This window comes from Branchiostoma floridae, chromosome 19 (assembly GCF_000003815.2).
Source record: "Branchiostoma floridae strain S238N-H82 chromosome 19, Bfl_VNyyK, whole genome shotgun sequence".
Classification (NCBI taxonomy): domain Eukaryota; kingdom Metazoa; phylum Chordata; class Leptocardii; order Amphioxiformes; family Branchiostomatidae; genus Branchiostoma; species Branchiostoma floridae.
The window spans coordinates 6,208,975-6,232,250 of record NC_049997.1 but is presented as its reverse complement, the minus strand read 5'-3'; the positions used below and the strand labels follow the sequence as shown (position 1 = coordinate 6,232,250).

General features: G+C 42.8%; 3 protein-coding genes across 6 annotated transcripts; 1 reads left to right on the top strand and 2 right to left on the bottom strand.

The window, feature by feature from the left end:
* Positions 1-793: 793 nt before the first annotated feature.
* On the bottom strand, positions 794-9,735 carry LOC118407161 (transcription initiation factor TFIID subunit 8-like). Of its 4 annotated transcripts, none has more exons than XM_035807581.1 (9): positions 9,612-9,735; positions 8,641-8,804; positions 8,162-8,260; positions 7,705-7,767; positions 5,836-5,960; positions 4,899-5,046; positions 4,355-4,410; positions 2,991-3,056; positions 794-1,889 (listed from the first exon to the last, which is right to left on the bottom strand). In XM_035807581.1, exons 2-9 carry the CDS (start codon positions 8,780-8,782, stop codon positions 1,704-1,706), a joined length of 885 nt encoding a protein of 294 aa, XP_035663474.1. In that variant the 5' UTR covers positions 8,783-8,804; positions 9,612-9,735; the 3' UTR covers positions 794-1,703. The 4 variants fall into 4 exon arrangements, with proteins under 4 accessions (XP_035663474.1, XP_035663476.1, XP_035663475.1 ...); XM_035807583.1 differs by lacking the exon at positions 4,355-4,410 and adding an exon at positions 3,952-4,007; XM_035807582.1 differs by lacking the exon at positions 4,355-4,410 and adding an exon at positions 3,759-3,814.
* A 1,788-nt stretch (positions 9,736-11,523) lies between these two features.
* Positions 11,524-17,948, bottom strand: LOC118407126. The gene is made up of 8 exons (XM_035807546.1): positions 17,783-17,948; positions 16,841-17,052; positions 16,032-16,509; positions 15,647-15,709; positions 15,163-15,254; positions 14,666-14,863; positions 12,756-12,872; positions 11,524-12,260 (listed from the first exon to the last, which is right to left on the bottom strand). The coding sequence occupies exons 1-8, from the start codon at positions 17,946-17,948 to the stop codon at positions 11,757-11,759; spliced, it is 1,830 nt and encodes a 609-aa protein (XP_035663439.1). The 3' UTR covers positions 11,524-11,756.
* Positions 17,949-20,123: 2,175 nt separating this feature from the next.
* Positions 20,124-22,548, top strand: LOC118407125 (GPI mannosyltransferase 4-like). The gene is made up of 2 exons (XM_035807545.1): positions 20,124-20,247; positions 20,729-22,548. The coding sequence occupies exons 1-2, from the start codon at positions 20,130-20,132 to the stop codon at positions 22,546-22,548; spliced, it is 1,938 nt and encodes a 645-aa protein (XP_035663438.1). The 5' UTR covers positions 20,124-20,129.
* Positions 22,549-23,276: the final 728 nt, after the last annotated feature.

Below are 23,276 nucleotides of genomic sequence, written 5' to 3'. Positions count from 1 at the left end.
CACACCAGGGTCGGCCGAGCAGCTTTTGGAAAAGAAAAGTGTAAAAAGACCAATCTACTAAAGACCTAAAGAGAATAGCCGTTGGCATTATTTGTGTATATTTCTACGCATACGTTTCTATTTTTTGTTTCCACAAACAGCCCGTCCTGGCCCCAGTTTGGAAATGTGACGTTAGGCCACACCGATTTAATTTCTTGGTTCACGGATTCGCTCGCTCCCATTTTTTGGAAAAAAAAATAAAAATAAAAATTACCACTCAGCAAATTTTTACCATTAATGAAACCATTCACCAACTTTCTGGTGTAGCAAATTGGCCTTTATATTATAAGCTCCTTAAAGTGTGGGTACAGTTGCTGTTACTGTACAAAAATAGTGTTTCTGTACTTTTTTCAAGCTGAAAACTTTTTTTCTTTATGTTTTGGATTAGCCGTTACCTTTACCCCAACCATTTTACAATTTTTATTTTTATTTCGCCCTTTCGCTCCATATTTTTTATGAAAAAATCCGTGAACCAAGAAATTAAATTGGTGTGGCCTTAGGAATCAATGCAAACCTGGCAAACTGAAGCTTAAGTTTAGGAACAAAGTTTAATGCACTTTGCGTAATGTTGTATCACATGTATGAATCATAGTTTAACAACTTTGGAAAATATGTGTGTTTGTGATACTTTTGTATGCACTTCTCATGATGATAAAGTCGTACTTGTAAAAATGTATTAATGACATGTTTTACATTGGAAAAGATATGTATTTATATCTATCTCACACAGTGTATATACCAGTCTTGTATGGTAGAAAAAATACAATATTTTTCAGTCGTTTCCACAACTAGCAATACAACGATGAAAAGTAACATTTTCAGAAAATATTTTACAAACAAATGCAAATCTCACTGTATTCTAAAAGAAAACCACCCTAAAGCCACACCAATTTAAATGGTTGGTTTTCTTTTATGTGAAATTCTACCAACCAGACATCATGAAAACAGAGGGCTGGGAGGAAACTTAACGCTGGTTCACCTTTATCCGAGGGTAACCTATATTCGTTGTTTGTACAAAAAAAGGGATATAAAGTCCACAGACGGTGGTTTAAAATCGGAACACTTTGAAAATATTGCAAATTTGAAACCACTGTCAGCGGACTTAACACTCCTAATTGTGCTGTTTATAAAGACAACGGATAAAGGTTTACGCCACAGATAAAGGTGAACTAGCGTTACATCTGACTCCCTGAAACTGTGTGAACTAAGACACAGACTACCCCCAGACTGTATTGTCATGTTGATGGCCAATTATTTTTTAAAGATCTGACAGCAAAGAAATCAAATTGGTGTGGTTTTGAATTTACATAGTAATAAATGTTCACAAAATATTTCTCTTGTCCTGTGTGTTACTTCGTACTTAACTGAGAGTTTTCTGCAAAATGGAGCCCAAATACTTTGCCAAATAAAAACACTCTAACTACATATTCAGCCCCAAAAATATTAATTTGACCTCAAATTGAGAAAAAAATATAGTCACCTCCCTCGTCTTTATATGAGCATTACATTACTGCTATAAACAGATATTTACAGATAGAAAACAAAATATGACCATTGAATTGAGGGAAAAAATACCTGTTTTTCACAGAAATTTTATGTGACTGTCTTAACGTTTCTTCGCTGAAAGTTTTCTGCAGAAGAATTTTATATATTGCGTGTTAACGTTACTTTGCTGAAAGTTTTCTGCGGAACGGTGGTTTCCTCGCCGGCTGTAAGAACGGATTATCGATGATGGAGTCGGAATCTCGGTTCCTCTGGTCTTGAGACAAATCTTGTGAGGAGTCTTGTCCCCTCCCCTCCCCTAGAGTGTCTTTACTTTCCCTGGTCCCTGCTGTCTGGGAGGGAGCGGTCTGAAACATACACAAAGTTTCAATGAAATACCACCTGGTGTCCTGCATATGCAGGCTAGTGAAGGTAAAGTTGGTGTCGACCTATACCTAACCTGTACTGATCCATGTACTGGGTTTTATACATAAAGGTCCTATGATATATGTGTATGTGGATTGTTATTAGCTGCATTGACTGTTACCACCTATAAAGTATAAAAGAAAAAAATAGCAATGGTTCCTGAATAATTTTAGTAAATTCAGAGTGGTGCAGGTAAAATTTGTCTGGTGCAGGTAATGCAGAAAAAAGTATTTTGAGCCCTGATGTTAGCAAAAAAGGTAAAGCAGTCAGAACTCAAAGTGTTTTACTTGAGACGAAGCAAACTCCTTTTTTTGCAATTAGTACTGCAATGCCACTTTGCTTAATTAGACAAAGTAATTATAACCTGTTGTCTTCAATGATGACAGAAAGATGAATAAACACTGTCAGTTATTTAGTTATTTCAGATATTTTATGCAAGGAACCCACGCTTTTGAGAGGTTAACAAATCAAAATAGTGCTGATTTTCTGATAGGGCAAGTGGGGTAGGACATGCGCTTGCCCGATTGGCATTTTCACTTACCCGGGCTAATAGACGTGTCAAACATTGCTATGTACAAATACAGCTATTCAGCACTACATGTGCAATATATACCTACACACAACACAGCCACCAAGCCTGGTGTTGGGAGGAAATATGTTGTTACCCGTTGTCCTACCTACACTAGAAATACCTTGTGACCCTAGCCTTTTTTTGGGTGGGCAGTACTTTCACTTAGAATTTGTATTCAGCCTGCTTTCTATTGACTAGAGGTAACAACACAGCTTGTCCTATCTATTATGCACAAATTTAAAGTTTGACATTGAAAGACAAGTGTCCTCATGCATTTCAGTTTACTTTGTTCAACTGTATTTTACAGTAATATGTCACATTGGAGTTTTGGCCAGCCTAAAAAAAAATACAAGATTAAAAGATAATCCCTACATGACCTACCAACCCTAATTTTTCCAGGACTGAAGCGGGAAACACAACATTATTTTTTCCTTATCTTTACAAGGTTTACAGTATGGAAGTGCAGCCATACCTGGTGTTGGGAGGTGCTGGTTGTGTCCATGGCTTCCTCATCACTCGTCTCGTCTGTAATGTCCATGTCTGCACCCAGGAGGGACTGCACGTATGGGGCGGGCAGTGGTGATGGTGCTATCACTATGGTAACAACAAACAAACAACCAAACAATAAACACTATGATCCATGTCTGCACCTAGCAGGGACTGCACGTATGGGGCGGGCAGTGGTGATGGTGCTATCACTATGGAAACAGCAAACAAACAAACAATAAACAATATGGTCCTTGTCTGCACCCAGCAGGGACAGCATGTACGGGGCGGGCAGTGGTGATGGTGCTATCACTATGGAAACAGCAAACAAACAAACTAACAAACAATAAGGTCCATGTCTGCACCCAGTAGGGATAGCATGTATGGGGCGGGCAGGGGGCGTGGTGCTATCACTATGGAAACAATAAACAAACAAACAATAAGGTCCATGTCTGCACCCAGCAGGGACTGCATGTATGGGGCGGGCAGTGGTGATGGTGCTATCACTATGGAAACAGCAAACAAACAAACAATAAACAATATGGTCCTTGTCTGCACCCAGCAGGGACAGCATGTACGGGGCGGGCAGTGGTGATGGTGCTATCACTATGGAAACAGCAAACAAACAAACTAACAAACAATAAGGTCCATGTCTGCACCCAGTAGGGATAGCATGTACGGGGCGGGCAGGCGGCGTGGTGCTATCACTATGGAAACAACAACAAACAAACAAACAATAAACAATATGGTCCATGTCTGCACCCAGCAGGGACTGCATGTATGGGGCGGGCAGGGGGCGTGGTGCTATCACTATGGAAACAATAAACAAACAAACAATAAGGTCCGTGTCTGCACCAAGGAGGGACTGCATGTACGGGGCGGGGAGAGGGCGTGGTGCTATCACCATGGGAACAGGAAACAAACAAACAATAAACAATATGGTCCATGTCTGCACCCAGGAGGGACTGCATGTATGGGGCGGGCAGGGGGTGCGGTGCTATCACCATGGGAACAACAAACAAATAATAAACAATATGGTCCATGTCTGCACCAAACAGGGATAACATGTACGGGGCGGGCAGGGGGCGTGGTGCTATCACTATGGTAACAACAACAAACAATAAACAATATGGTCCATGTCTGCACCAAACAGGGATAACATGTACGGGGCGGGCAGGGGGTGCGGAGCTATCACTATGGAAACAGGAAACAAACAAACAAACAATAAACAATATGATCCATGTCTGCACCCAGGAGGGACTGCATGTATGGGGCGGACAGGGGGCCTGGTGCTATCACTATGGTAACAGGAAACAAACAAACAAACAAACAATAAACAATATGGTCCATGTCTGCACCCAGGAGGGACTGCATATACGGGGCGGGCAGGGGGTGCGGTGCTATCACTATGGTAACAACAACAACAAACAAACAATAAACAATATGGTCCATGTCTGCACCCAGCAGGGACTGCATGTATGGGGCGGACAGGGGGCCTGGTGCTATCACTATGGTAACAGGAAACAAACAAACAAACAAACAATAAACAATATGGTCCATGTCTGCACCCAGGAGGGACTGCATGTATACAGGGTGGGCAGGTGCTATCACTATGGAAACAACAACAAACAAAACAATGTGGTCCAAGTCTGCACCCAGCAGGCTAGGGATGACATGTACAAAGCAGGTGATAATATGCATGCAAACACACACACACAAATACACACACCACACACACACATACATATACACACACAAAGACACACACACATGCACACACCACATACACACACACAAAAACTCACGGACACAAACACACACACACACAAATACACACACCACACACACACATACATATACACACACAAAGACACACACATAAAAAGATACTGACGTGGGAAGGAGTTCTTGTCATCTTTAAAGAGGCTCTGAGTATCGCCAGTTTTAGCGATGAACCTGGTCAGCGCCCGCTCGATGTCTCTTCTCTGGGACGCTGCCGTTTCTCTAATCACCTGATAATCACTCGCTGGAGGCCGGAAGGTCTGAAAAAAAAAGAATATACAAATGTACGGCAACGTTTAAAAAGTCTCAAACTAACATGTGGTAAGGAAGGTATAAATAACACAAGTAACAAACAATACATGAAGTATTGTGTACAATGCATTACCAAAAGTAAAATGTTATATTTGGATGCTACTTGGCATTGTGTGTTACATGACTTTCCTCACTTAACTCAGGTAAAAATGGGTATCTAGCTTTGTTATTAAAGACATCCCTCAGGTAGCAGTGTTCGAGAAGAGCCACAGCTGGAGCATCACTTTTTTAAAGAATCCATCACACTTATTTGAAAAGAAATGGGGTCCTTCACGGTGCCAGTGATTTATTACTTAATTATTAAGTTAATACTCCAATGGCTGTCACTCTCTGAGATCACTCACTAAGTATCGCGTATACATGTACAATTTAATTATAAGCCCCTCACAATTCAACCCCTGACTGCAAAGAGAGAGTAGTTGGCCAACCCAATAACCATGACATCAATCCAAAACTTACAGGTGTTCTGATGTAGGTGTGTGGTTCGGGGAAGGCAGGCAGGTGCTCAGGTACTTACAGATGTTCTGATGTAGGTATTTAGGTACTTACAGGTGTTCTGATAGTGTGAGGGTCAGGAAAGCTGTTCAGACATACTTACAGGTGTTCTGATGTAGGTGTGTGGTTCGGGGAAGGCAGGCAGGTGTTCAGGTACTTACAGATGTTCTGATGTAGGTATTTAGGTACTTACAGGTGTTCTGATAGTGTGAGGGTCAGGAAAGCTGTTCAGACGTACTTACAGGTGTTCTGATGTAGGTGTGCGGGTCGGGGAAGGCAGGCAGGTGTTCAGGTACGTAAGACGGGTGCGGCTTCCTGGTACCCGTCTGGAGCACCTTAGGGTTCCCCGGTGTCCTGGCCTGAGGCTCTGAAAGGGGGGCAGAGACAACCATATTTTCAGTTTATGAATACAGTGAAACCTGCCTTAGGGGTCACCTGAATATAGGGGCCACCTGGCCATTGCGGTCACTTTTTGTCGGTATTGTAAAACCTGTCCACATAATGGACTTGAACTAAGAAAAGTGGCCACTAACGACAGGATTCTTACTGCTTGTGTCATTGAGAACACCAAGGCAGGGCTCGAAATTCATTTTTGGGATTAGGTGCACTGGTGCACCCAGCTTAAAAAATTTGGTGCACCAAAATATTTTTGGGTGCACCACTTAAATTTAAGTAGAATGTCAGACAAAAATTAAAACACAACTAAGTTACAAGCTATCAAATTCTTAAACAAGTATCATGACAGACATTTTTATCATCTTTCTAACACTTAGATGTCAAGAATATGATGTACACTAGTATACTTGAAATCTTTACATACATAAACCTAAGAAAATATTTGGGTGCACCTTGTGCACCCACTGAAAGAAGAAATCTTTTAAGAAAAGCTGTGCATTGCCGCATATTTTATGACTGAACTGCTGAGAGCGACACCTAGCTTCTTCAGTAGGAAATGCAGCAAAAGGGGATATTGGAAATTTACCTCATTATCATAATTTATGTCACATGAATTATTGGCACATTAAACAGGTTTTGTAAAACTTTTTGACCCACAATGAATATGCATTATTTTTCATTACAAAATAAGTTCCTTCTGATGCAATTTGTGATATATCTTTATATAAACATGGTGAGTTAAAGCGTAGATTTATTACGCTGGACCACATACAGTAACATGCGTCTAGAAGAGCGTTTTAATACTCGCCTGGAATGTACCATTGTCTAACTAAGCCATGAAACTCGGCAAGGAAAGAAGGGCCTTTGGAAGGGGCTTTGGAAGGGCTGGGTTAAAAGGTCCGTCCATTGATCCAACCATGGAAGAAAGCTGGCATAAGGCATTGCCGCTGGCGCGGCAATGCAAAAAATTGGGTGCACAGTTCCAATTTTGGGTGCACCTGGGTGCACATGCACCCAGTTTTTCGAGCCCTGCCAAGGGGACCACCAAAAAGTGGCCACATGTACAAGGGCCAGGTGGTCTGTGTACTTGACTGAAAGTATGAGCCAAAGCAAGGCTGCATTGCACTACAAAATTCTGTAAAGGTATTAAAGGTCACGGGGATTTAATTTCGCGGTAGCAGGAAAAAGAACTTTTTGCAGTGGTTTTAAGTTTGCGGTAGAACCATGCACTGTAGTCTCTTGCTGCCATGGAAAAATGTTCACGCGCAGTAGTTTTAAGTTTGCGGTGAAGCAGCCACCGTGAAAACCACGAACATCAAACCACCGCGAAAGTTTCTGCATTTACAGTACTTGGAAAAGCATCATATTTCACCTCACCAGAGGATAGCTGCTTACCAAAGGTTTATGAACTAGTGTCATCCTGAATCTGATAACTGTAGAATATCTAAAAAGATTCCCAACTTACGAGCAGTCATAATTTTTTATGCACTTGCACGATAGGACAAGTGAATTTTTGAAAACTTGTCCAATCCTGCGCACAGCATTTAACAAAACATTGCACAACCAGCCACTTGAAAAAGCATCCTGCTTTCTTTAAACAGAGAATGGCTGCTTTACTTTTATGCTTTCATAGACTTGTGTTGTTGAGCTATATTTAAAGACTGGCGTCATTCAGCTGATAACTGGATAGTATCTTAGAAAAAATCCCAACTTACGAGCGGTCATAGTGAGGCGGTTTGCCCTCCTGGCATAAGCTGGCAGCCCTTCAATATCTGCACCTGAGGACAGATAAAGACAAAATTAGATATCATATCTTAGCACATGTATTCTGTGTTTGACTCATTTTCCTTCAACTTAGACCCACTCTATATTCATAACAAAACAATCTTTACCATAAGTAGTGCATGGCAGTGAAAAAAATCTAGGCCTGACAGTTTCATGTAGAAGGTAAACTAATTTCTAGTAAAACCATGGCCAGACAGTAGAAAATATAACGTATCAGACCTTTTTAGAGATTTGATGTAACCTGTGTCGATTGTTAGTAAGCTATTCTTCCTGTGGTCATCCCTTAAGATACGAGTATATAAGTACTGTTCAAAACTACATGACATACACATGATACAGAAAAAAAACATATACAAAACTATACATATAGAAGTAAATTATTGTTACCCATTTCTATGAGGGACACAGTGACATCAGTCAGCATTGGCTCAGTCCGACCTGCCAGCTCACAGTACTGTTTGGCACTCCTGCCCATCTCTGTGATATCTGGGAACAAAGAGTTCTAAATTGACCATCCAACCTTTGAAAGAATGTGTACACAAATTGATTTAACCTTCAATATGTAAAGTAATTCTTTAAGTACTTTAAACACCCCAAACCCGCAAGACCACCTTGTGAACTTAAATCTCTGGACCTCTATACAGGTTGAAAACTTGAAACACTTATCTTTTCAAGTTTAAACTAAGAACTTCCAACGATTTTACTATGATGGTGGTAGTTCCAATCTTTTACTGTCCTAGTTTAAGAGAATGATTGAGGAACCATCATTGTCCTGGTAGGGGTGGGGTGCCACCTTGGATTAACTTTTGAACAGGTGAAGAACTGGGAAAGCTTGTACTTTAAAGATGAATTAAGTATATACTTACAACTCTGTAACATCTCTGTTAAGCTCTCCAGTGCTGCCTTCTCTGCAGTGCCGAACCCTCCCTCTGTACACAGGGCGCTTACCGCTACTGTCAGGGCACGCCGGCGGGCAGATGCCAGCGCTGAAGCCTCCGTGGAGGTCATGGTAGGTTTGTTGGCTTCTCTGCTGTTGGTAACATAATGAAGAAAGCTGAGACATGAATAATATACTTCAAATCCATTTAATATTGAGGTTGGTAATTTCAGCGGTTGGGGGAAAAGAGAGCATTTAATTCTTACAGTGGAAACAACATGATCACTATCTCAAATAGTGAGTGATCAAATTTTTGCGATGAGGAAATTTTAGCGGACCAAATTTTAAAGTGACCAATAAAGTAGCTACTAGTATTTATTTAAAATAAAGTTACTGTTAAGTTGTTAACAAATAAAGGATTACAGTAAAAGTGTAACACTAACAGGCATGGAATCAAGGTGGTAACGTCGGTTCTTAGACCACACACAAAGAGAATTAGCTCATTTACATGTATCAGTATTGACCAATACTGTAGCTGAAGAGTGGCTTACATCAATTCGTTAGAAATGCTGCATATTTGAACAAGAATGTCCATGATTTGAACACGGCACGGCCAGGGAACTAAAGTTACTACACAGACACGTTTTGTTAGCATTCCTGATAGTAGACTGGCTACCCCAACACTTACACGTTAACTATATTGTTTTCATAATTTGTCAATAAATACAAATAGAAATACACATTGTTTATCGCCTTTATCGATATCTCTAGCAGTTAGTGAACAAGGCCTTCTTCTATAGCATGACGTTAAGAAAGGTCATAAGTTTCACATCTATCTGTATCTGTAACCAGTCCATTGTTGTAGAATTCAATATACATGTATGGTAGAGCATACAAGAAAGACTGTACTACGGTGAGCGTATGCCCCCCTCCCCCATAAAAAAATCACAGAAAACTAACCTTCTCTAAGTGAACTAGTCGCCTTCGGAATCAATGGATATGTTGACAAGCAATTCAGAAGACTTCAGCGATCACATACAACTCATTTATATCTGAATGTGTGACGAAATATGCACATAAAACGCAGCCACCCCGCGAAAATCATCCGCTCAGACAGCCATCTTGAAATTAGGCTATACCATTGGAACGGCGGGGAGGTTTTTGCAAGCCAGCGATAGAACATTTCCTTTCTTTGCATTTTTTGGTCATTATCTACAAAATAACAGTCATAAATATGTTGATATGACACATCTTTGCACATTTTAACACGACTTAATAAGTTTTAGATTGCATTTCGATAATCAGGAAGTGAGAACGTTGACCTCTAACCTTTATACCCAGAGGTCGAGCTGTCCTTGTTTCTCCATCGCCCTGCTAGTAACGTTCCAAGTGTCTGTGTTTTCTCTACAAGGAACTACCTATTGTGTCGGTAAGGTGTACTTTACAATAATACTCATATCTTCCTGATTTGTGGCGTTAAGCATAGAATGACAACGTTACGTATACACCACACAACGTGCATTTATTTATGTGGTGAGAGGGCTTGGTGGTCACTTTCATAACCAAAATGTCTTGCGTTATAATTCGCTTCTTTTTGGACGTTTTGGACAAGTTCACAGTACACGATACATCGAAACTCAAACTTAAAATGATTTCAAATTCAACGACATCGTTTGGTGGGATTTGCACCTGAGTGATCTTAACCGTTAACGGATATTAACGTTACAAAATGTAAAGTGTATTTCTTAATACTGGTTAATCATATAGATGTAGAAATTAGAATGTTTAAACGAAATTTTTTTTTTTCATATCCTCTCCTCTTTTTCAGCACTCCTTCATTACAGAGAAGAGACCTTAATTATACGTTGATCAGCTTTCTACCAGTACTAAAACAAACTCATTGTTGCTACTGACTGAAATAACAACAAAATAAACATGCGGCTTGGTAAGCTGGAGATAGCAGCAGTGTTAAGCCTTGGATGGCTAACAGGACTGTACATCTACAGACCGCTGCTGGAAAAGTACAGAAGAGAGGAACTTCAGAATGCACCCAGCTCCACATCTACAGCCGATGGGGAAACAGAAAAAGAAGAAGAGACGACGAGGACTCAAGAAGAACAGCCAAAAGAACAGGGTCAAAAGGAAGGAACTGGACAATGATACTTTGGGAGAGAGGGAGGGAAAGAAAGACCAAATGTAATGACAAATTTTGAACCTACTTTAATTTAGTGCTGCAGTCGTATCTCGTTTACATATTGATGAAGACATCAAGCGGTTACCAAGATACCATAGCCACATAAATATTTCTGATGAAAAAGAATACTTGTGTATGTCAAATCCTTCTTTGTTAACATCAAAGAATTATTCCGATAAGTTATTTGTAAGTGGTAACCATATGAATAGTTTCATAAGGTTGGTACATTACAATCACTGGTTAACAAGTACTTTGTACACAACCAGTATAGATGACCACTTGTCGACTTGACAAGACTTGACTTGAAAGTCTTTCTGTGACTGTCAATTTACTCAGGGCAGTGAGCTGACTGCTTATAACAAGTATTGCAGCTAGGCACTGTTACATACATGTATGTATCTGTAAATTCCTGTATTGAGTTCTAACCTTTTTTGCAACATGTACAACGTATTTTGTTCATCACTTATCTGTATGTTTACCAAAATATCAGGCAATAAATCTATGTTTAGTTTATTGATGATAATCTTCAATAAGATGTTCAGCATACATTCAAACTCAGCTCCATGTGATCTGTAACAGGAAATATTTACATTTCAACTACTTTACGTGTTGCCCTGTTGTCTAGCATGCACAAAATTAGTAAGTAGTAAAATAAACGTCAAAATGAAAATGAAAGAGAAAAGTACCCTGTTTTCCATAAATAGGCACAAGACGATTTGCTTGTGGCAAGGGTGAGCCCCTCTCTTTATGTGGTCGTGAGCTTTAGCGACAGGCTATTGGAACTACTGTCGTAATATGCACCCTGTCTTCTCTTACATGTAGCCTCTCCCATACATAAAAAGGAATACATCTATATATAATGCTTATATGTACAATTCTTCTGTTCCTCATAAACCCTGGCGTTCATCAACTTATCCTAGTTGTTCAGATGAAGAGTCCCGAGAAGCCATGGATGACCCCATAGTCGAATCGGCCAGTGTGACGCCGTTCAGCAGCTGACTTGTGGTACGTGTCGGAACTGGTGAGCGTTGGCAACTGGCAAGATGCACCAATCGCTGATCCGCCATTTCTGCTTCAAGTTTGAACCCGCACTGCGTAGCAAGATTCCGCGCTTCGTGGGCCTTCTCCTGTGAGAGGGTGAAGCCCTCTTCTCTGTAGTACAGATCCGACTCGGTCAGAAGAAAGCGACATCGCCCTCGCTTCGGCATCCCCTGCCACAACTCCTTGCGAACCGTCTCGATGCTCCTTCGGGCGGCCTCGACATTTCTCGGGTTGACGTTTCGTGCCCGACCTTGCTGGGTGTCGCAGACGAGGAGAGCCGAAGCCAACTTCGTGTGAGCTCGCCTCTGGTGGGCCACGCACCCCGAGGGGTCCTTCCGCCAATGGCAGATCGCCAACTCTAGGCTTTCTCGGACCTTAAAAACAGGACAATTAAACCTTAAGAGTTATTTGGCTTTTTAAGTAAAAGTTTTATTCCAGAAATGGAGTTATACTAACTTGCGAATATTGTAACCGGAAAAGGTTGTCTGCTAGTCGAGTCCGAACTTTTTTTAAATCATCGTCACAGTAAAAAGAGCCCGTTATCATGGTATGAATTTACTAAGATTCTGTGGAAATGTTTTTGATACCCAAAGGAATATATTGAGTTGGTGTACTTGAATTTACGCCATCTCAAATCATACGTTTGTAAGGATCAAAAGAAGGAATTCAACATGTTTTCTGTTTTGAAGCCTCCATACAAAAGAAAAGACACTGTCGCCATGGACGATGGAGCCAGGTTAGAATTGTTCTATTCTCTAATGTTCTACGTAATGTTCTATTGTTGTCAGGTGTTCTGATCTATTTGATGTTTTATTGTTCTATATAAAGTTCCATTCAATGGACCATTGTTCTATATAATGTTCTATTACCTCATCGAACATCCTGTCTGAAGGGCAGCTATCGTTCGCTATGATGTCAGTGTACAGGGATCCTTTGTTGTAACAGGCGTTACCTGTATCCTCGCCGATCTCAAAGTCTGACAAAGCCTGTAGAAATAAGAATGAAACTTTTGTTTTAAATTGTTAAAAGAATACAACAATGGCAACTCTCTAAAATTGAAGCATTCTAATAGCTTCGGATGCCGACCCCGTCCCAAATTATTCCAAAGCGTCCGGCCCCGTCCCAACCACCCCCCTCCCCCCAAAGCGTCCGGCCCAGTCCCAAACCCACCCAAAGCGTCCGGCCGCGTCCCAAAACCTCCCAAAGCGTCCGGCCCCGTCCCAAACCCTCCCAAAGCGCCCTGCCCCGTCCCAAACTCTCCCAAAGCGTCCGGCCCCGTCCCAAACTCTCCCAAAGCGTCCGGCCCCGTCCCAAACTCTCCCAAAGCGTCCGACCCCGTCCCAAACCCTCCCAAAGCGTCCGACCCCGTCCCAAACCCTCCCAAAGCGTCCGACCCCGTCCCAAATCCTCCCAAAGCGTCCGACCCCGTCCCAAACCCTCCCAAAGCGTCCGACCCCGTCCCAAACCATTCCAAAGCGTCCGGACCCGTCCCAAACCATTCCAAAGCGTCCGGCCCCGTCCCAAACCCTCCCAAAGCGTCTGGCCCCGTCCCAAACTCCCCCAGACCGTCCGAGCCCGTCCCAAACTATTTCAAAGCGTCCGGCCCCGTCCCAAACCCTCCCAAAGCGTACGGCCCCGTCCCAAACCATTCCAAAGCGTTCGGCCCCGTCCCAAACACTTGCAAAGCGTCCGGCCCCGTCCCAAACCATTCCAAAGCGTCCGGCCCCGTCCCAAACCCTCCCAAAGCGTCCGGCCCCGTCCCAAACCATTCCAAAGCGTCCGGCCCCGTCCCAAACTATTCCAAAGCGTCCTGCCCCGTCCCAAACCATTCCAAAGCGTCCGACCCCGTCCCAAACCATTCCAAAGCGTCCGTCCCCGTCCCAAACCATTTCAAAGCGTCCTGCCCGTCCCAAACACTTGCAAAGCGTCCGGCCCCGTCCCAAACCCTCCCAAAGCGTCCGGCCCCGTCCCAAACTCTCCCAAAGCGTCCGGCCCCGTCCCAAACCCTCCCAAAGCGTTCGGCCCCGTCCCAAACTCTCCCAAAGCGTCCGGCCCAGTCCCAAACCCGCCCAAAGCGTCCGGCCCCGTCCCAAACCCTCCCAAAGCGTCCGGCCCCGTCCCAAACTCTCCCAAAGCGTCCGACCCCGTCCCAAACCCTCCCAAAGCGTCCGACCCCGTCCCAAACCATTCTAAAGCGTCCGGCCCCGTTCCAAACCATTCCAAAGCGTCCGGCCCCGTCCCAAACCCTTCCAAAGCGTTCGGCCCCGTCCCAAACTCTCCCAAAGCGTCCGGCCCCGTCCCAAACTCTCCCAAAGCGTCCGAGCCCATCCCAAGCTATTCCAAAAGCGTCCTACCCCGTCCCAAACCCTTGCAAAGCGTCCGGCTCCGTCCCAAACCATTTCAAAGCGTTCGGCTTCGTCCCAAACCCTACAAGACCGTCCGATCGCGACCCAAACCATTCCAAAACTGTCCTAGACCCCGTCCCAAACCCTCGCAGACCGTCCCAAACCGTCCCAGGCCGTCCCTAACTACTAGTATTTCAAACAGTCCAATCCGTTCAAAACCATTCCAAACCGTCCGAGCCCATCCCAAATCGTTCCAGACCGTCCGAGTCAAACAATTCCAAACGTCTGACACCGTCCCATGCCCTCACAGACCGACCCGAACCCTTACAGACCGTCTTAAAAATAAACAGTTTCAAACCCTTGTAGGCCACCAGAGCCCGTCTCAAACCCTCCCAGACCGTCATCATTAGGTTCCTAATGTTGGTATACCCCACCTGCTGTGCGTGCTCCATACACCTCTCGGCCACTCCGTACTTCCGGGCTACCTGGTAGATAGCGGAGAGCAGGTAGTACGCGCGCCCGGCCAGCATGTTGGTGTTGTCGGCTGGCCTCTTCTTCAGCGTCTTCAGTGCACCTTTGGTGATGGTCACCGCTGCACCGAGGTTACGCTTGTAGTACTCCGCAAAGGCTTGCTGTGGATGCCAAATGTGCGTGAGAATTTTAGAAAATGAACGAACGAATGGATCAACAAATGACTGAATTAGCGAATGAAAGACCTTTACTGCACATCTATTCTTTTATCGGTTAAGTAAAGGTAATAATGACCAAGCAGTTGTATAGTTACAGTTCTTCTTGCTTTATGTTACAGCCTTACATATACTAAAATGGAGCTTATACAACAGGGTTTATCTACTTGCATACGGAAGTTGGTTATGTGTGTTTCAGGAGGAACATACTCAACAATTAGATCCTAAAAAGTAAAACTGCTCACCTCCAACGCGACCACTAGGTACAAGTCCACATCTTTCCGCTCGTATGTTTTCACCAGATGAGCGGAGAAATAGTCAAATTCTGCCCAGTTCCCTGTAAAACATTTCTTGCCATTACGTTTTTTTATAGTTCCAGGTCTCTGTATTTTCTTTCTTTCTTTCTTTATTGACATTAAAACAACTCATTGCATGGGTCTGCCTAGGCGGCTTTGGGCTGGTAGTGGCAGACTCACAAAATGCAAACGGCATACACAAGGTTCATACGTATACAAAGCCAAGAGCAAACGTGATAGCGTTTAACACTATACCAAAAAACGTTAGGCATAAAAGACGACAAAGTATGTTTGTTTTCAGAAGATTTGACAATCAAGACTAAATGATGCCACAGCGACTAATGTATGGTTTCAGAATTATAAAAATATTCAAAATTATCGCCTTTATTTACCAACAGCAATTCATGTACTAAGAGTCTTAATTTGCTCTTACCCTCTTCCCCCAACATTTCCAGACGACCCAAGATCTGACCATACGATTTCGTCTTGAGGCTGCCTGTGAAGCAAAAGACATTATTTCATATCGTCATACAAAATCAATATGCTATGGTATTTATATATATATAATAGAAGCTTGTTTTTTCAACATAGTGTCCTTTAGGTCTCCTTTTTACTAACTACACGGCGATTGCTAAGTGACCGTGCAGCGACCAGAAAGGAATTTGTGTAACCCTTTACTTTATATGGTAAAAAGGTAATAAATGATGACAAAACATATAAAATCGTGTTTTTTTCTCGTAAATTCATTGAGCGATCTGACCATCTGTGAAATATTTGCACAATTGTCGCAGCCTATAGTAAAAAGAAAGTCTACTCACCTGTTCGTTTTGTCCGATTCATCACTCTGGGAACGAGGTCACCTGAGCTGTCTGTCACCTCTTTCGATCCACGGATCCAAACATCTTTCCATCTTGTAGCCTTCCGAACTTCGCCATCTTCGTCCCTGACTTCTCTTTCTGAGTTGTTTTTTCGTCTCCTGCGCACGCTGCACGTTTCGATGCTGATCGTAACTTCGTCAACGAGTTCTATGGTCTCCGAATCGGTCGTCGTGTGTTCGGGTGTTTTCGGCAACGTGTCGTCGTCGCTCCGAAGTTTGGCGACTCGGAGGCCCAAGGATACGTCGAAGGTGGTGGCTGGTCCGAAGAATCGTAGCCAGAAGCCGCAGACGTTTCTGGTGAGTGTGATTTGTGACGGGTCAGGGACTAAAGGGCAGTACAGACACCGGGAGGGTCTGTCGCAGTGGTCATCAGTAGACATGTTACTGATGGAAGTCAAATCTATAAGATACTGGCGCGACTGTGGAAATAATAAACAAAGGATATATTGTAGAAACTGAGGGTTACTGTTAAAATGTTCAGTACTAGAAAAGAGTTTTTAATGTTACACAAAATAAGACGAAAAACAATGAGAATGAGGCGGATCATTACACCTGCTTAGAGAAAAGTACTAGTACAAGTATCGCAGTGGAACGTTTCCTTTATTTGCAAGGAAACTGTTCTTACTTCAATGCCAAAAACGATATTATGACAAACTTTCTCCCGCTAAACAAACTTAGCTTTTCACACACTGGTCTAAACCTAGGAGGGTTTTTTTTTTTTTAACCTCCTTGTCTAAACTCAAGACTTACCGGGTCATTGATATCCGTTCCCACAATGCCGTTCGACAGGTTCTCGCTGAAGGACAAGGCCATGAGCTCATTACTGCTGACGTCATGCTTGACGCCGACCAATAGACGACAGTCTGCCTTGGGGTCCGGATCACGTGACCTTCTACGGGTGGACAGGATTGGACCAACCGGCTTGTGCACGATGCACAGAACGGGGATAGGATCCTCGTGTTCTAAGGTGGAACAAAAAGAAATAGAAAGTTCTTCATTTTCACCGAATCCATATACGTCATATATCTTCTTCTAAAAAAAAAAATGAAAAGAGAAGGAGCTGTTTAATTGCATGTCGATTTCGCCAGTGTATTTCGTGCAATTATTCTAATGGTGCAACAATGCGAAGTTATTCAGCTGGACCGCATCGGTTTGGTATTTTGGGATTCCGTGCAATAAACAGAAGTGTACAATAATCCGCTGTGCAATTAACTGGCTTCTACGTGAGTAACTGAAAGTTTTTATCAACAGAAATCGCGATCAAAATCAATTGCAAATACAACCAGTCCAATAACTGATTCTATCAGTAGAGCTCCTGGTAGGAGTCCATATGTTTTTCTGTGCGTGTAAAACACAGTCAGAAATTTTCAACTTCGATCTCTATTGACAGAGACTCCGATCCTTAACGATGGAGTCGGTGATTTTGTCTGATTGTAACCTCTACGCTACGAAATCTCTTGTGAATGCAGAAAGCAATGTGTGCATATAAATATGAACCTCTCCTCTACACATTGTACAAATTTTAAGAAAATGGAGGAAATAAAAAAGACTAGAAACAAACTAAGACAAAGCTATATGCACCAACAGTGCATCCATTATCACATAGTGAAATCGTTCTACCGCCTTTGTTTGGATTTGTAAAATAATCAAATCGACCCCCGTCAAGTTTCCAAATGGAACAGTCCAACCTACCGACAGGTGGTTGTTCTTCAGGTATCCCATAATGCACCACGGAGTGGGCGCCCACGTTGAGGATGTTGACGTTGGTGGAGTCAGTGACGTAGTTGAAAGACTGTATCCCTGTTCCTACGTCACCTATGTCAGATATGGCTCCTGAGTAAGACAAAGTGTCATCCATCGTTACAGGTGTAATATTTTATACACAGCGAATCAGATCGAATGTGTTTGGTCCTCTCCTTCTAAAAATCAGAAGTGGAGCATCTAATTGAACCGGAGACCGTTTCTAAAACTTTCATTCCCTTTCCGAATTCCCTTAGTGCAAGAAAGCTCCTTGCTTAGTGAAACCAAAGTTCCTAAAACAAAAATGAAGAAACGAATACGAATTACCTTTTGTTTCTGTCACATCTTCCAAGTCTTGACCTTCAACTTGTCTTACGCACTGGCCAGCTCCATCTTGAAGACGTTCTAATGAATATTCTTGCTCAAGAACATCTTCCTCAGTGTGCCCATTTTCTCTGGTAAGTGATTTGGAACCATGGTGGCTGCCAGGTTCTCTTCTTCTGTAAGTACTTTCGTCTGCAACGTAGAAATCATACGTCATCATCTACGTCATGTGTGATCTACCAATCAGGTAAACGCTTCAATATCAATGATCATACGTTATATGTAGGGAGGTTCGTTATTTGAATAACGCATGTGCAGCGAGAGACAAGAACTGTTAACAATACACTCACTCACACACAGTCACACACACACACAATCACAAACACAATCACACACATAGAGCCACACAATCACACACACACACACACACACACATAACCAAACACACACATAAATTCCATATGCCCCCACACACACACGCATTTGTTATTATGTAGGATATTCATACAAAAGACACCCAAAACAGCTACAAGAATAATAAATCGTTCTACCCGTTGTTTAATGACGTGTGAATATTGTTACAGACTACACGAGTGTGGTTGTGTAAGGGAATGTGAATGTCATTCAACAAGTGACAGTCAATACGTGTAAGAAAAATCGGTCAGGAAAAACCTGCAAAGACAGACTGAAATGCCATGGTAACTTATTTGTCCCTATCCAGCTGACACGTCTTCTTGGACACTACCTTTAGTACAGCTATGGCATCTGCAAGGGATTCGACCTTTGGTTTCTAAGTCAATAACCACGTGCACCTAACCACAGGACCACGTCACAATACGCGTACTGTCCCTACTAATCGGTAGTCAATCATTGAAAAGACGTGGTGAATTGGCGTGGGGAAAAGGCATAGGAAAGGTAATTAAGGGAGACGCTTGTGGATTTTCGCACAACCGATACACCACCCTTCGGTGTAACACAGTGCGTACAAGCGGCGTAAGTTTAAACTGTCAGGTTTGAACCAGTCACACCGGGAAGGACCCCAACTCTTTCTAACAAGGAACTTCAACGCGCTTGAGGTGTGGCTCTCCTTACAGAACTGACCTCTACGTCCCCTCCTAGAAGACGCCCTGAACATCGTCGTTATTTTCTCCTGAGCCGAGTGAGGGAATACAGTAGACCGGTAAGACGCCCTGAACATCGTCGAGAACTTATTTTCACCTGAGTCGAGTGAGGGAATACAGAAGTTGCAAAGCGTCTTTCTGTAGGATACACCACAGGCGGCTGCATCGGATTCGAACCTAACTGTGACAAGGTGACTAGGTTCAAGGTGAGAAGGCCAGCTTATTACACGTTCATACATCTGCTGTTTGTGCTTGGGACCAGATACAGGTATGGTACGTTCGCTATGGTTTGCAAAAGGAGAGTTTGGTAGATACTTTTAGAACCAGAAATTAACACTATATACGAGAGAGTACAGTAATGGATGTGACACAAGGCAAATCTTTGGGCGTCCAATGTAAACTTATCTATCAATGGTTAACAAATCCCAAGGCCATTTTGTTGCTAGTTTAGCTTTACTTGGCCGATAGCAGCTAGGGTCAAGAAGAATCTATTTGGCCGGCTATACTTCTTGGCCGGCTTTGATACTGTCTTATATGGCACCGTAGGATCTGCTTGGAGATTGCTCTTCAGTATAACTGACGAGAGATAGCGGATACTATCTGAAACGTCTGACCGTTTCCCAAATCATATCCAGTTGCTTAAGTAGTTATTATTTGGCGTATGTTATTACCTGAATGTCTAACCTTCATCGACGTAAAATGACGTTTCTTTCTACATTTCTACATACATTATCCAAGGAGGTTGAAAGAGGGAACCTCCTTGCATTATCTATAAAACTGAATGTATTTTCCCCATGTTTGGGCATGGATATGCAATAATGATCATTGTCATTGTCAATAAAGATTGTTCCACGATGGAAGCACGAACCGTCTGGTTGACCTTGGCAGTGCTCCGTGTGACCTTGGTTCTGCTGCCCCAGTCGGGTTACATCCACCCGGACGAGTTCTTCCAGGCTCCGGAGGTCATGGCAGGTCAGGATCACCTTATATGGTGTTTGCAATCACGTGGCTATGGCGTAGGCATTGACCGCCATAGTGGACGGTGAACCCCAGTGAAAATGTGTATTTTTTGTTTGTTCGAACCTTTGTTCTTGAAAGGTACAGTCGGCCCGCAGACAGCTTTTCACTGAGATCATAAGGGAAAAATTAAGGGTCAGACAAAATAGATAACAGAGGTACTGTCTATACACATAGTCTTCACATGCATGGTACAAAATGCATTAATAGTTCTATTTTTTTACTCACATTTGTATGCGGAAACATTAGTTAAACGTGAAAAGAACAGACTGAAAAAGCGAAAATTTGTTGTGTTTTGATACTCCGTCTCGTTTTCTTGGTATTGTTACGCCACATTATATAAGAAACATTGCATAATACATGTCAACAAAGTTCCCATACACGCAGTACGTGCAATGCTCATCAAATCAAGATGTTCTGTTCTTTGCATTCACAGGAACGGTTCTGAACTACAAGGTGCGCCTGACGTGGGAGTGGACAGAAGACCTTCCTATCCGGTCTCCTGTCCTACCCTTTCTCACCTCGGGTATACCTTTCCTGGTTCTGAAGATCATCAACTATTTAGGGTCACTGCCTGAACTTCTCAGCGCATACACTCTACTGATTGCACCAAGGCTTTGGACAATGGTTCTCTCATTCTTCGTAGACTATTGTCTGTGGAGAGTTTGTAACGGTGGCGAGAGAAAGTATATGGGTGGGGAAATGGATGGATTCAATTGTCTTGCTGTGTATTCAGCCTGTTATGTGACGCTTGTCTTTTTCACTCGAACGTTTTCCAACACGCTTGAAGCTGTTCTTTTTGCAGGCGTTCTTGCTCTTGTTGTCGACTCTATCAAAGGCAGAGACCCTTTAAGCAGCAGCCCAAAACATAAAACCAGAAATGAAAAAGGTGAAAAACCTTCCGATTTAGTTCATGAGAAACATTCTTCTAATTCTCATTCGGTTCCGTTGTCAGCGCTGATCGTAGTAGGAGTTTTCAATCGTCCAACATTCCCTGCCTTTGCTCTGGTACCGATGCTGTACTGGACATTCTACAACAGCAAAGGGTGGAGGTTAAAGGAGGGGGCTTTAAAAGCATTACAATTAGTACCAGGAGCAGTAGTGACAGTTATAATCTTTGTCGTCTGTGACTCCGTTTATTTCGGCTCTCTCGATGTCCACTCCTTAACTGTGAACACATTCCTTCAGTCACCCTCAAGTCTTCTTCAAAACCTCACTGTCACTCCTTTGAACTTCTTAAGGTACAACATGGACATGTCCAAGGTCAAGGACCATGGTTTGCACCCAAGAATGACTCACCTCCTTGTGAACACCCCACTCTCGTTTGGTGTCCTGGCCGTCCTTGCGTTTGCAAACATCCCCGCTTGTGTCACAAAACTGTTCGGTCATTTTAAAGAAGGTGAAAATAAAGCGCAAATAAAGAGCAAACTTCAGGCACCTTCAAATGAATCCCACCAAAAACGACAAGTAAAAAGAACTGCTGATGACACTAAAATGTTGTCCCGAATCCCTTGTGGAAAAGGCGTTGACTTTGAGATGTTCTTCCTTCTATCCTACTTTATTCCTATCTTCATCTTGTCCTTAATCGCCCACCAAGAACCCAGGTTCATCACCCCGTGTCTCCTTCCTCTTGTGTTGGCCCATCACAACAAGATCAGCTGGGCGGGAGGCAAGTTAAAGAAACTCCTTTTTGTCGGATTTGTAGTCGGTAACGTTTTCTGTGGTGTTCTCTTTGGAGCTATGCACCAAGGCGGAATCGTTCCTTCCTTACTGCACCTGCATCATCTAGTGCGGCAGCAAAACGCTACACAAAAAGTGCACATCTTCTATTTTCACACGTACATGCCACCCCAACATTTACTCGGTATCCATGGCAACCAAACAACCAATAAGAACGTTGGTCACGTGGTACAACAAGCGACCAATGGCAACGAAGGTCCTGAGGTTCATTTGCATGATCTAGCAGGTGCGCCAACCGATGTTCTTTTCAGTGAGTTGGAAACTTTGTACCAAGCCGAGAAGCTTGTAAAGAACCATTCTCTCATCTATGTAGTTTCTCCCTCCTCATTGCATCAAGACATTAACGATCATGGTACTAACATGAATCTAGTATTAAAAGAAGTTTTCTTTCCGCACCTAAGTATGGAGGACCCTCCCAATATATGGGATATTGTGCATACGCCATCAGAAAGGAACACTTCTCTGCTTGAGCGACTTAAGTTTACATTTGGATTGAGCCTTCACGAGCTCAACTGAGGTTAAATCATTGAGCGACCAAAAGTCTCAATTACGCTCCCTTTTCACTAGCGGCTATGACAGCAGGGCGAGCAAATAATGGACCGATCCCATCGAACGCCATATCGAACAAATAGAACCCCCTTTTCTATTTCGAACACCTCCGTCAAAAACTGCCACAGCGGGACAGAAATGGCTATTTTTGTCGTAAGCGTTCGAAATAGAACCATGATCGAACAGGGAGCGGGGTTTGGGGATAAGCCCATTGACAGATCGCTCAACGAATTTCATAGATAAAAACGGATTTTTGACGTTTTGTGTGCTTTGTTGTCGTTTAAATCATACCTTCAATGATAAGGAGTTACTTTTAGTATGTTTTGTGAGTTTTTGTGCGTTTTGTTTTGTGCGTTCTGTGTCTTTTCAAGCATAAGTTGACTTCATGGGTCAGATTTATCTATAACGTCGTAGATAATACAAATCTAATATCAGTCACAATCTCCACTCAGTGCCTTAATCTTGAGAATACAGTATTTGTGGCAGAATGTTTGTTACTTTGTGATCTGGAAATCCAGCACACAGTTGAACATAAAGAATTGTTATAATCAACAAAAAGATTGTTCACTTGGCTGGAACCTTTATACGTACATGTTCTTTTTTTGAAAGTGAAGCAGTGGATAATTATGTTCATATCAATATTACAATGAATTGTGCCGCTGTGTCATACGCTTGATATGATGTCTGAGTTTTCT

What these genes read in the sequence shown, in the direction of transcription:
- LOC118407161 (XM_035807581.1), bottom strand. Translation starts at nt 8,782, where the DNA reads ATGACCTCCACGGAGGCTTCAGCGCTGGCATCTGCCCGCCGGCGTGCC. An exon ending in CCGCCTCACTATGACCGCTC is followed by an intron (nt 5,961 to 7,704) that starts GTAAGTTGGGAT and finishes CCCCCCTTTCAG; the next exon opens with AGCCTCAGGCCAGGACACCG. An exon ending in ACACCTACATCAGAACACCT is followed by an intron (nt 5,047 to 5,835) that starts GTAAGTACGTCT and finishes TTTTTTTTTCAG; the next exon opens with ACCTTCCGGCCTCCAGCGAG.
- LOC118407126 (XM_035807546.1), bottom strand. Translation starts at nt 17,948, where the DNA reads ATGGATGACACTTTGTCTTACTCAGGAGCCATATCTGACATAGGTGAC. An exon ending in GAATCGGACAAAACGAACAG is followed by an intron (nt 15,710 to 16,031) that starts GTGAGTAGACTT and finishes TTTGCTTCACAG; the next exon opens with GCAGCCTCAAGACGAAATCG. An exon ending in ACCTAGTGGTCGCGTTGGAG is followed by an intron (nt 14,864 to 15,162) that starts GTGAGCAGTTTT and finishes TGGCATCCACAG; the next exon opens with CAAGCCTTTGCGGAGTACTA.
- LOC118407125 (XM_035807545.1), top strand. Translation starts at nt 20,130, where the DNA reads ATGGAAGCACGAACCGTCTGGTTGACCTTGGCAGTGCTCCGTGTGACC. An exon ending in GGCTCCGGAGGTCATGGCAG is followed by an intron (nt 20,248 to 20,728) that starts GTCAGGATCACC and finishes TTGCATTCACAG; the next exon opens with GAACGGTTCTGAACTACAAG.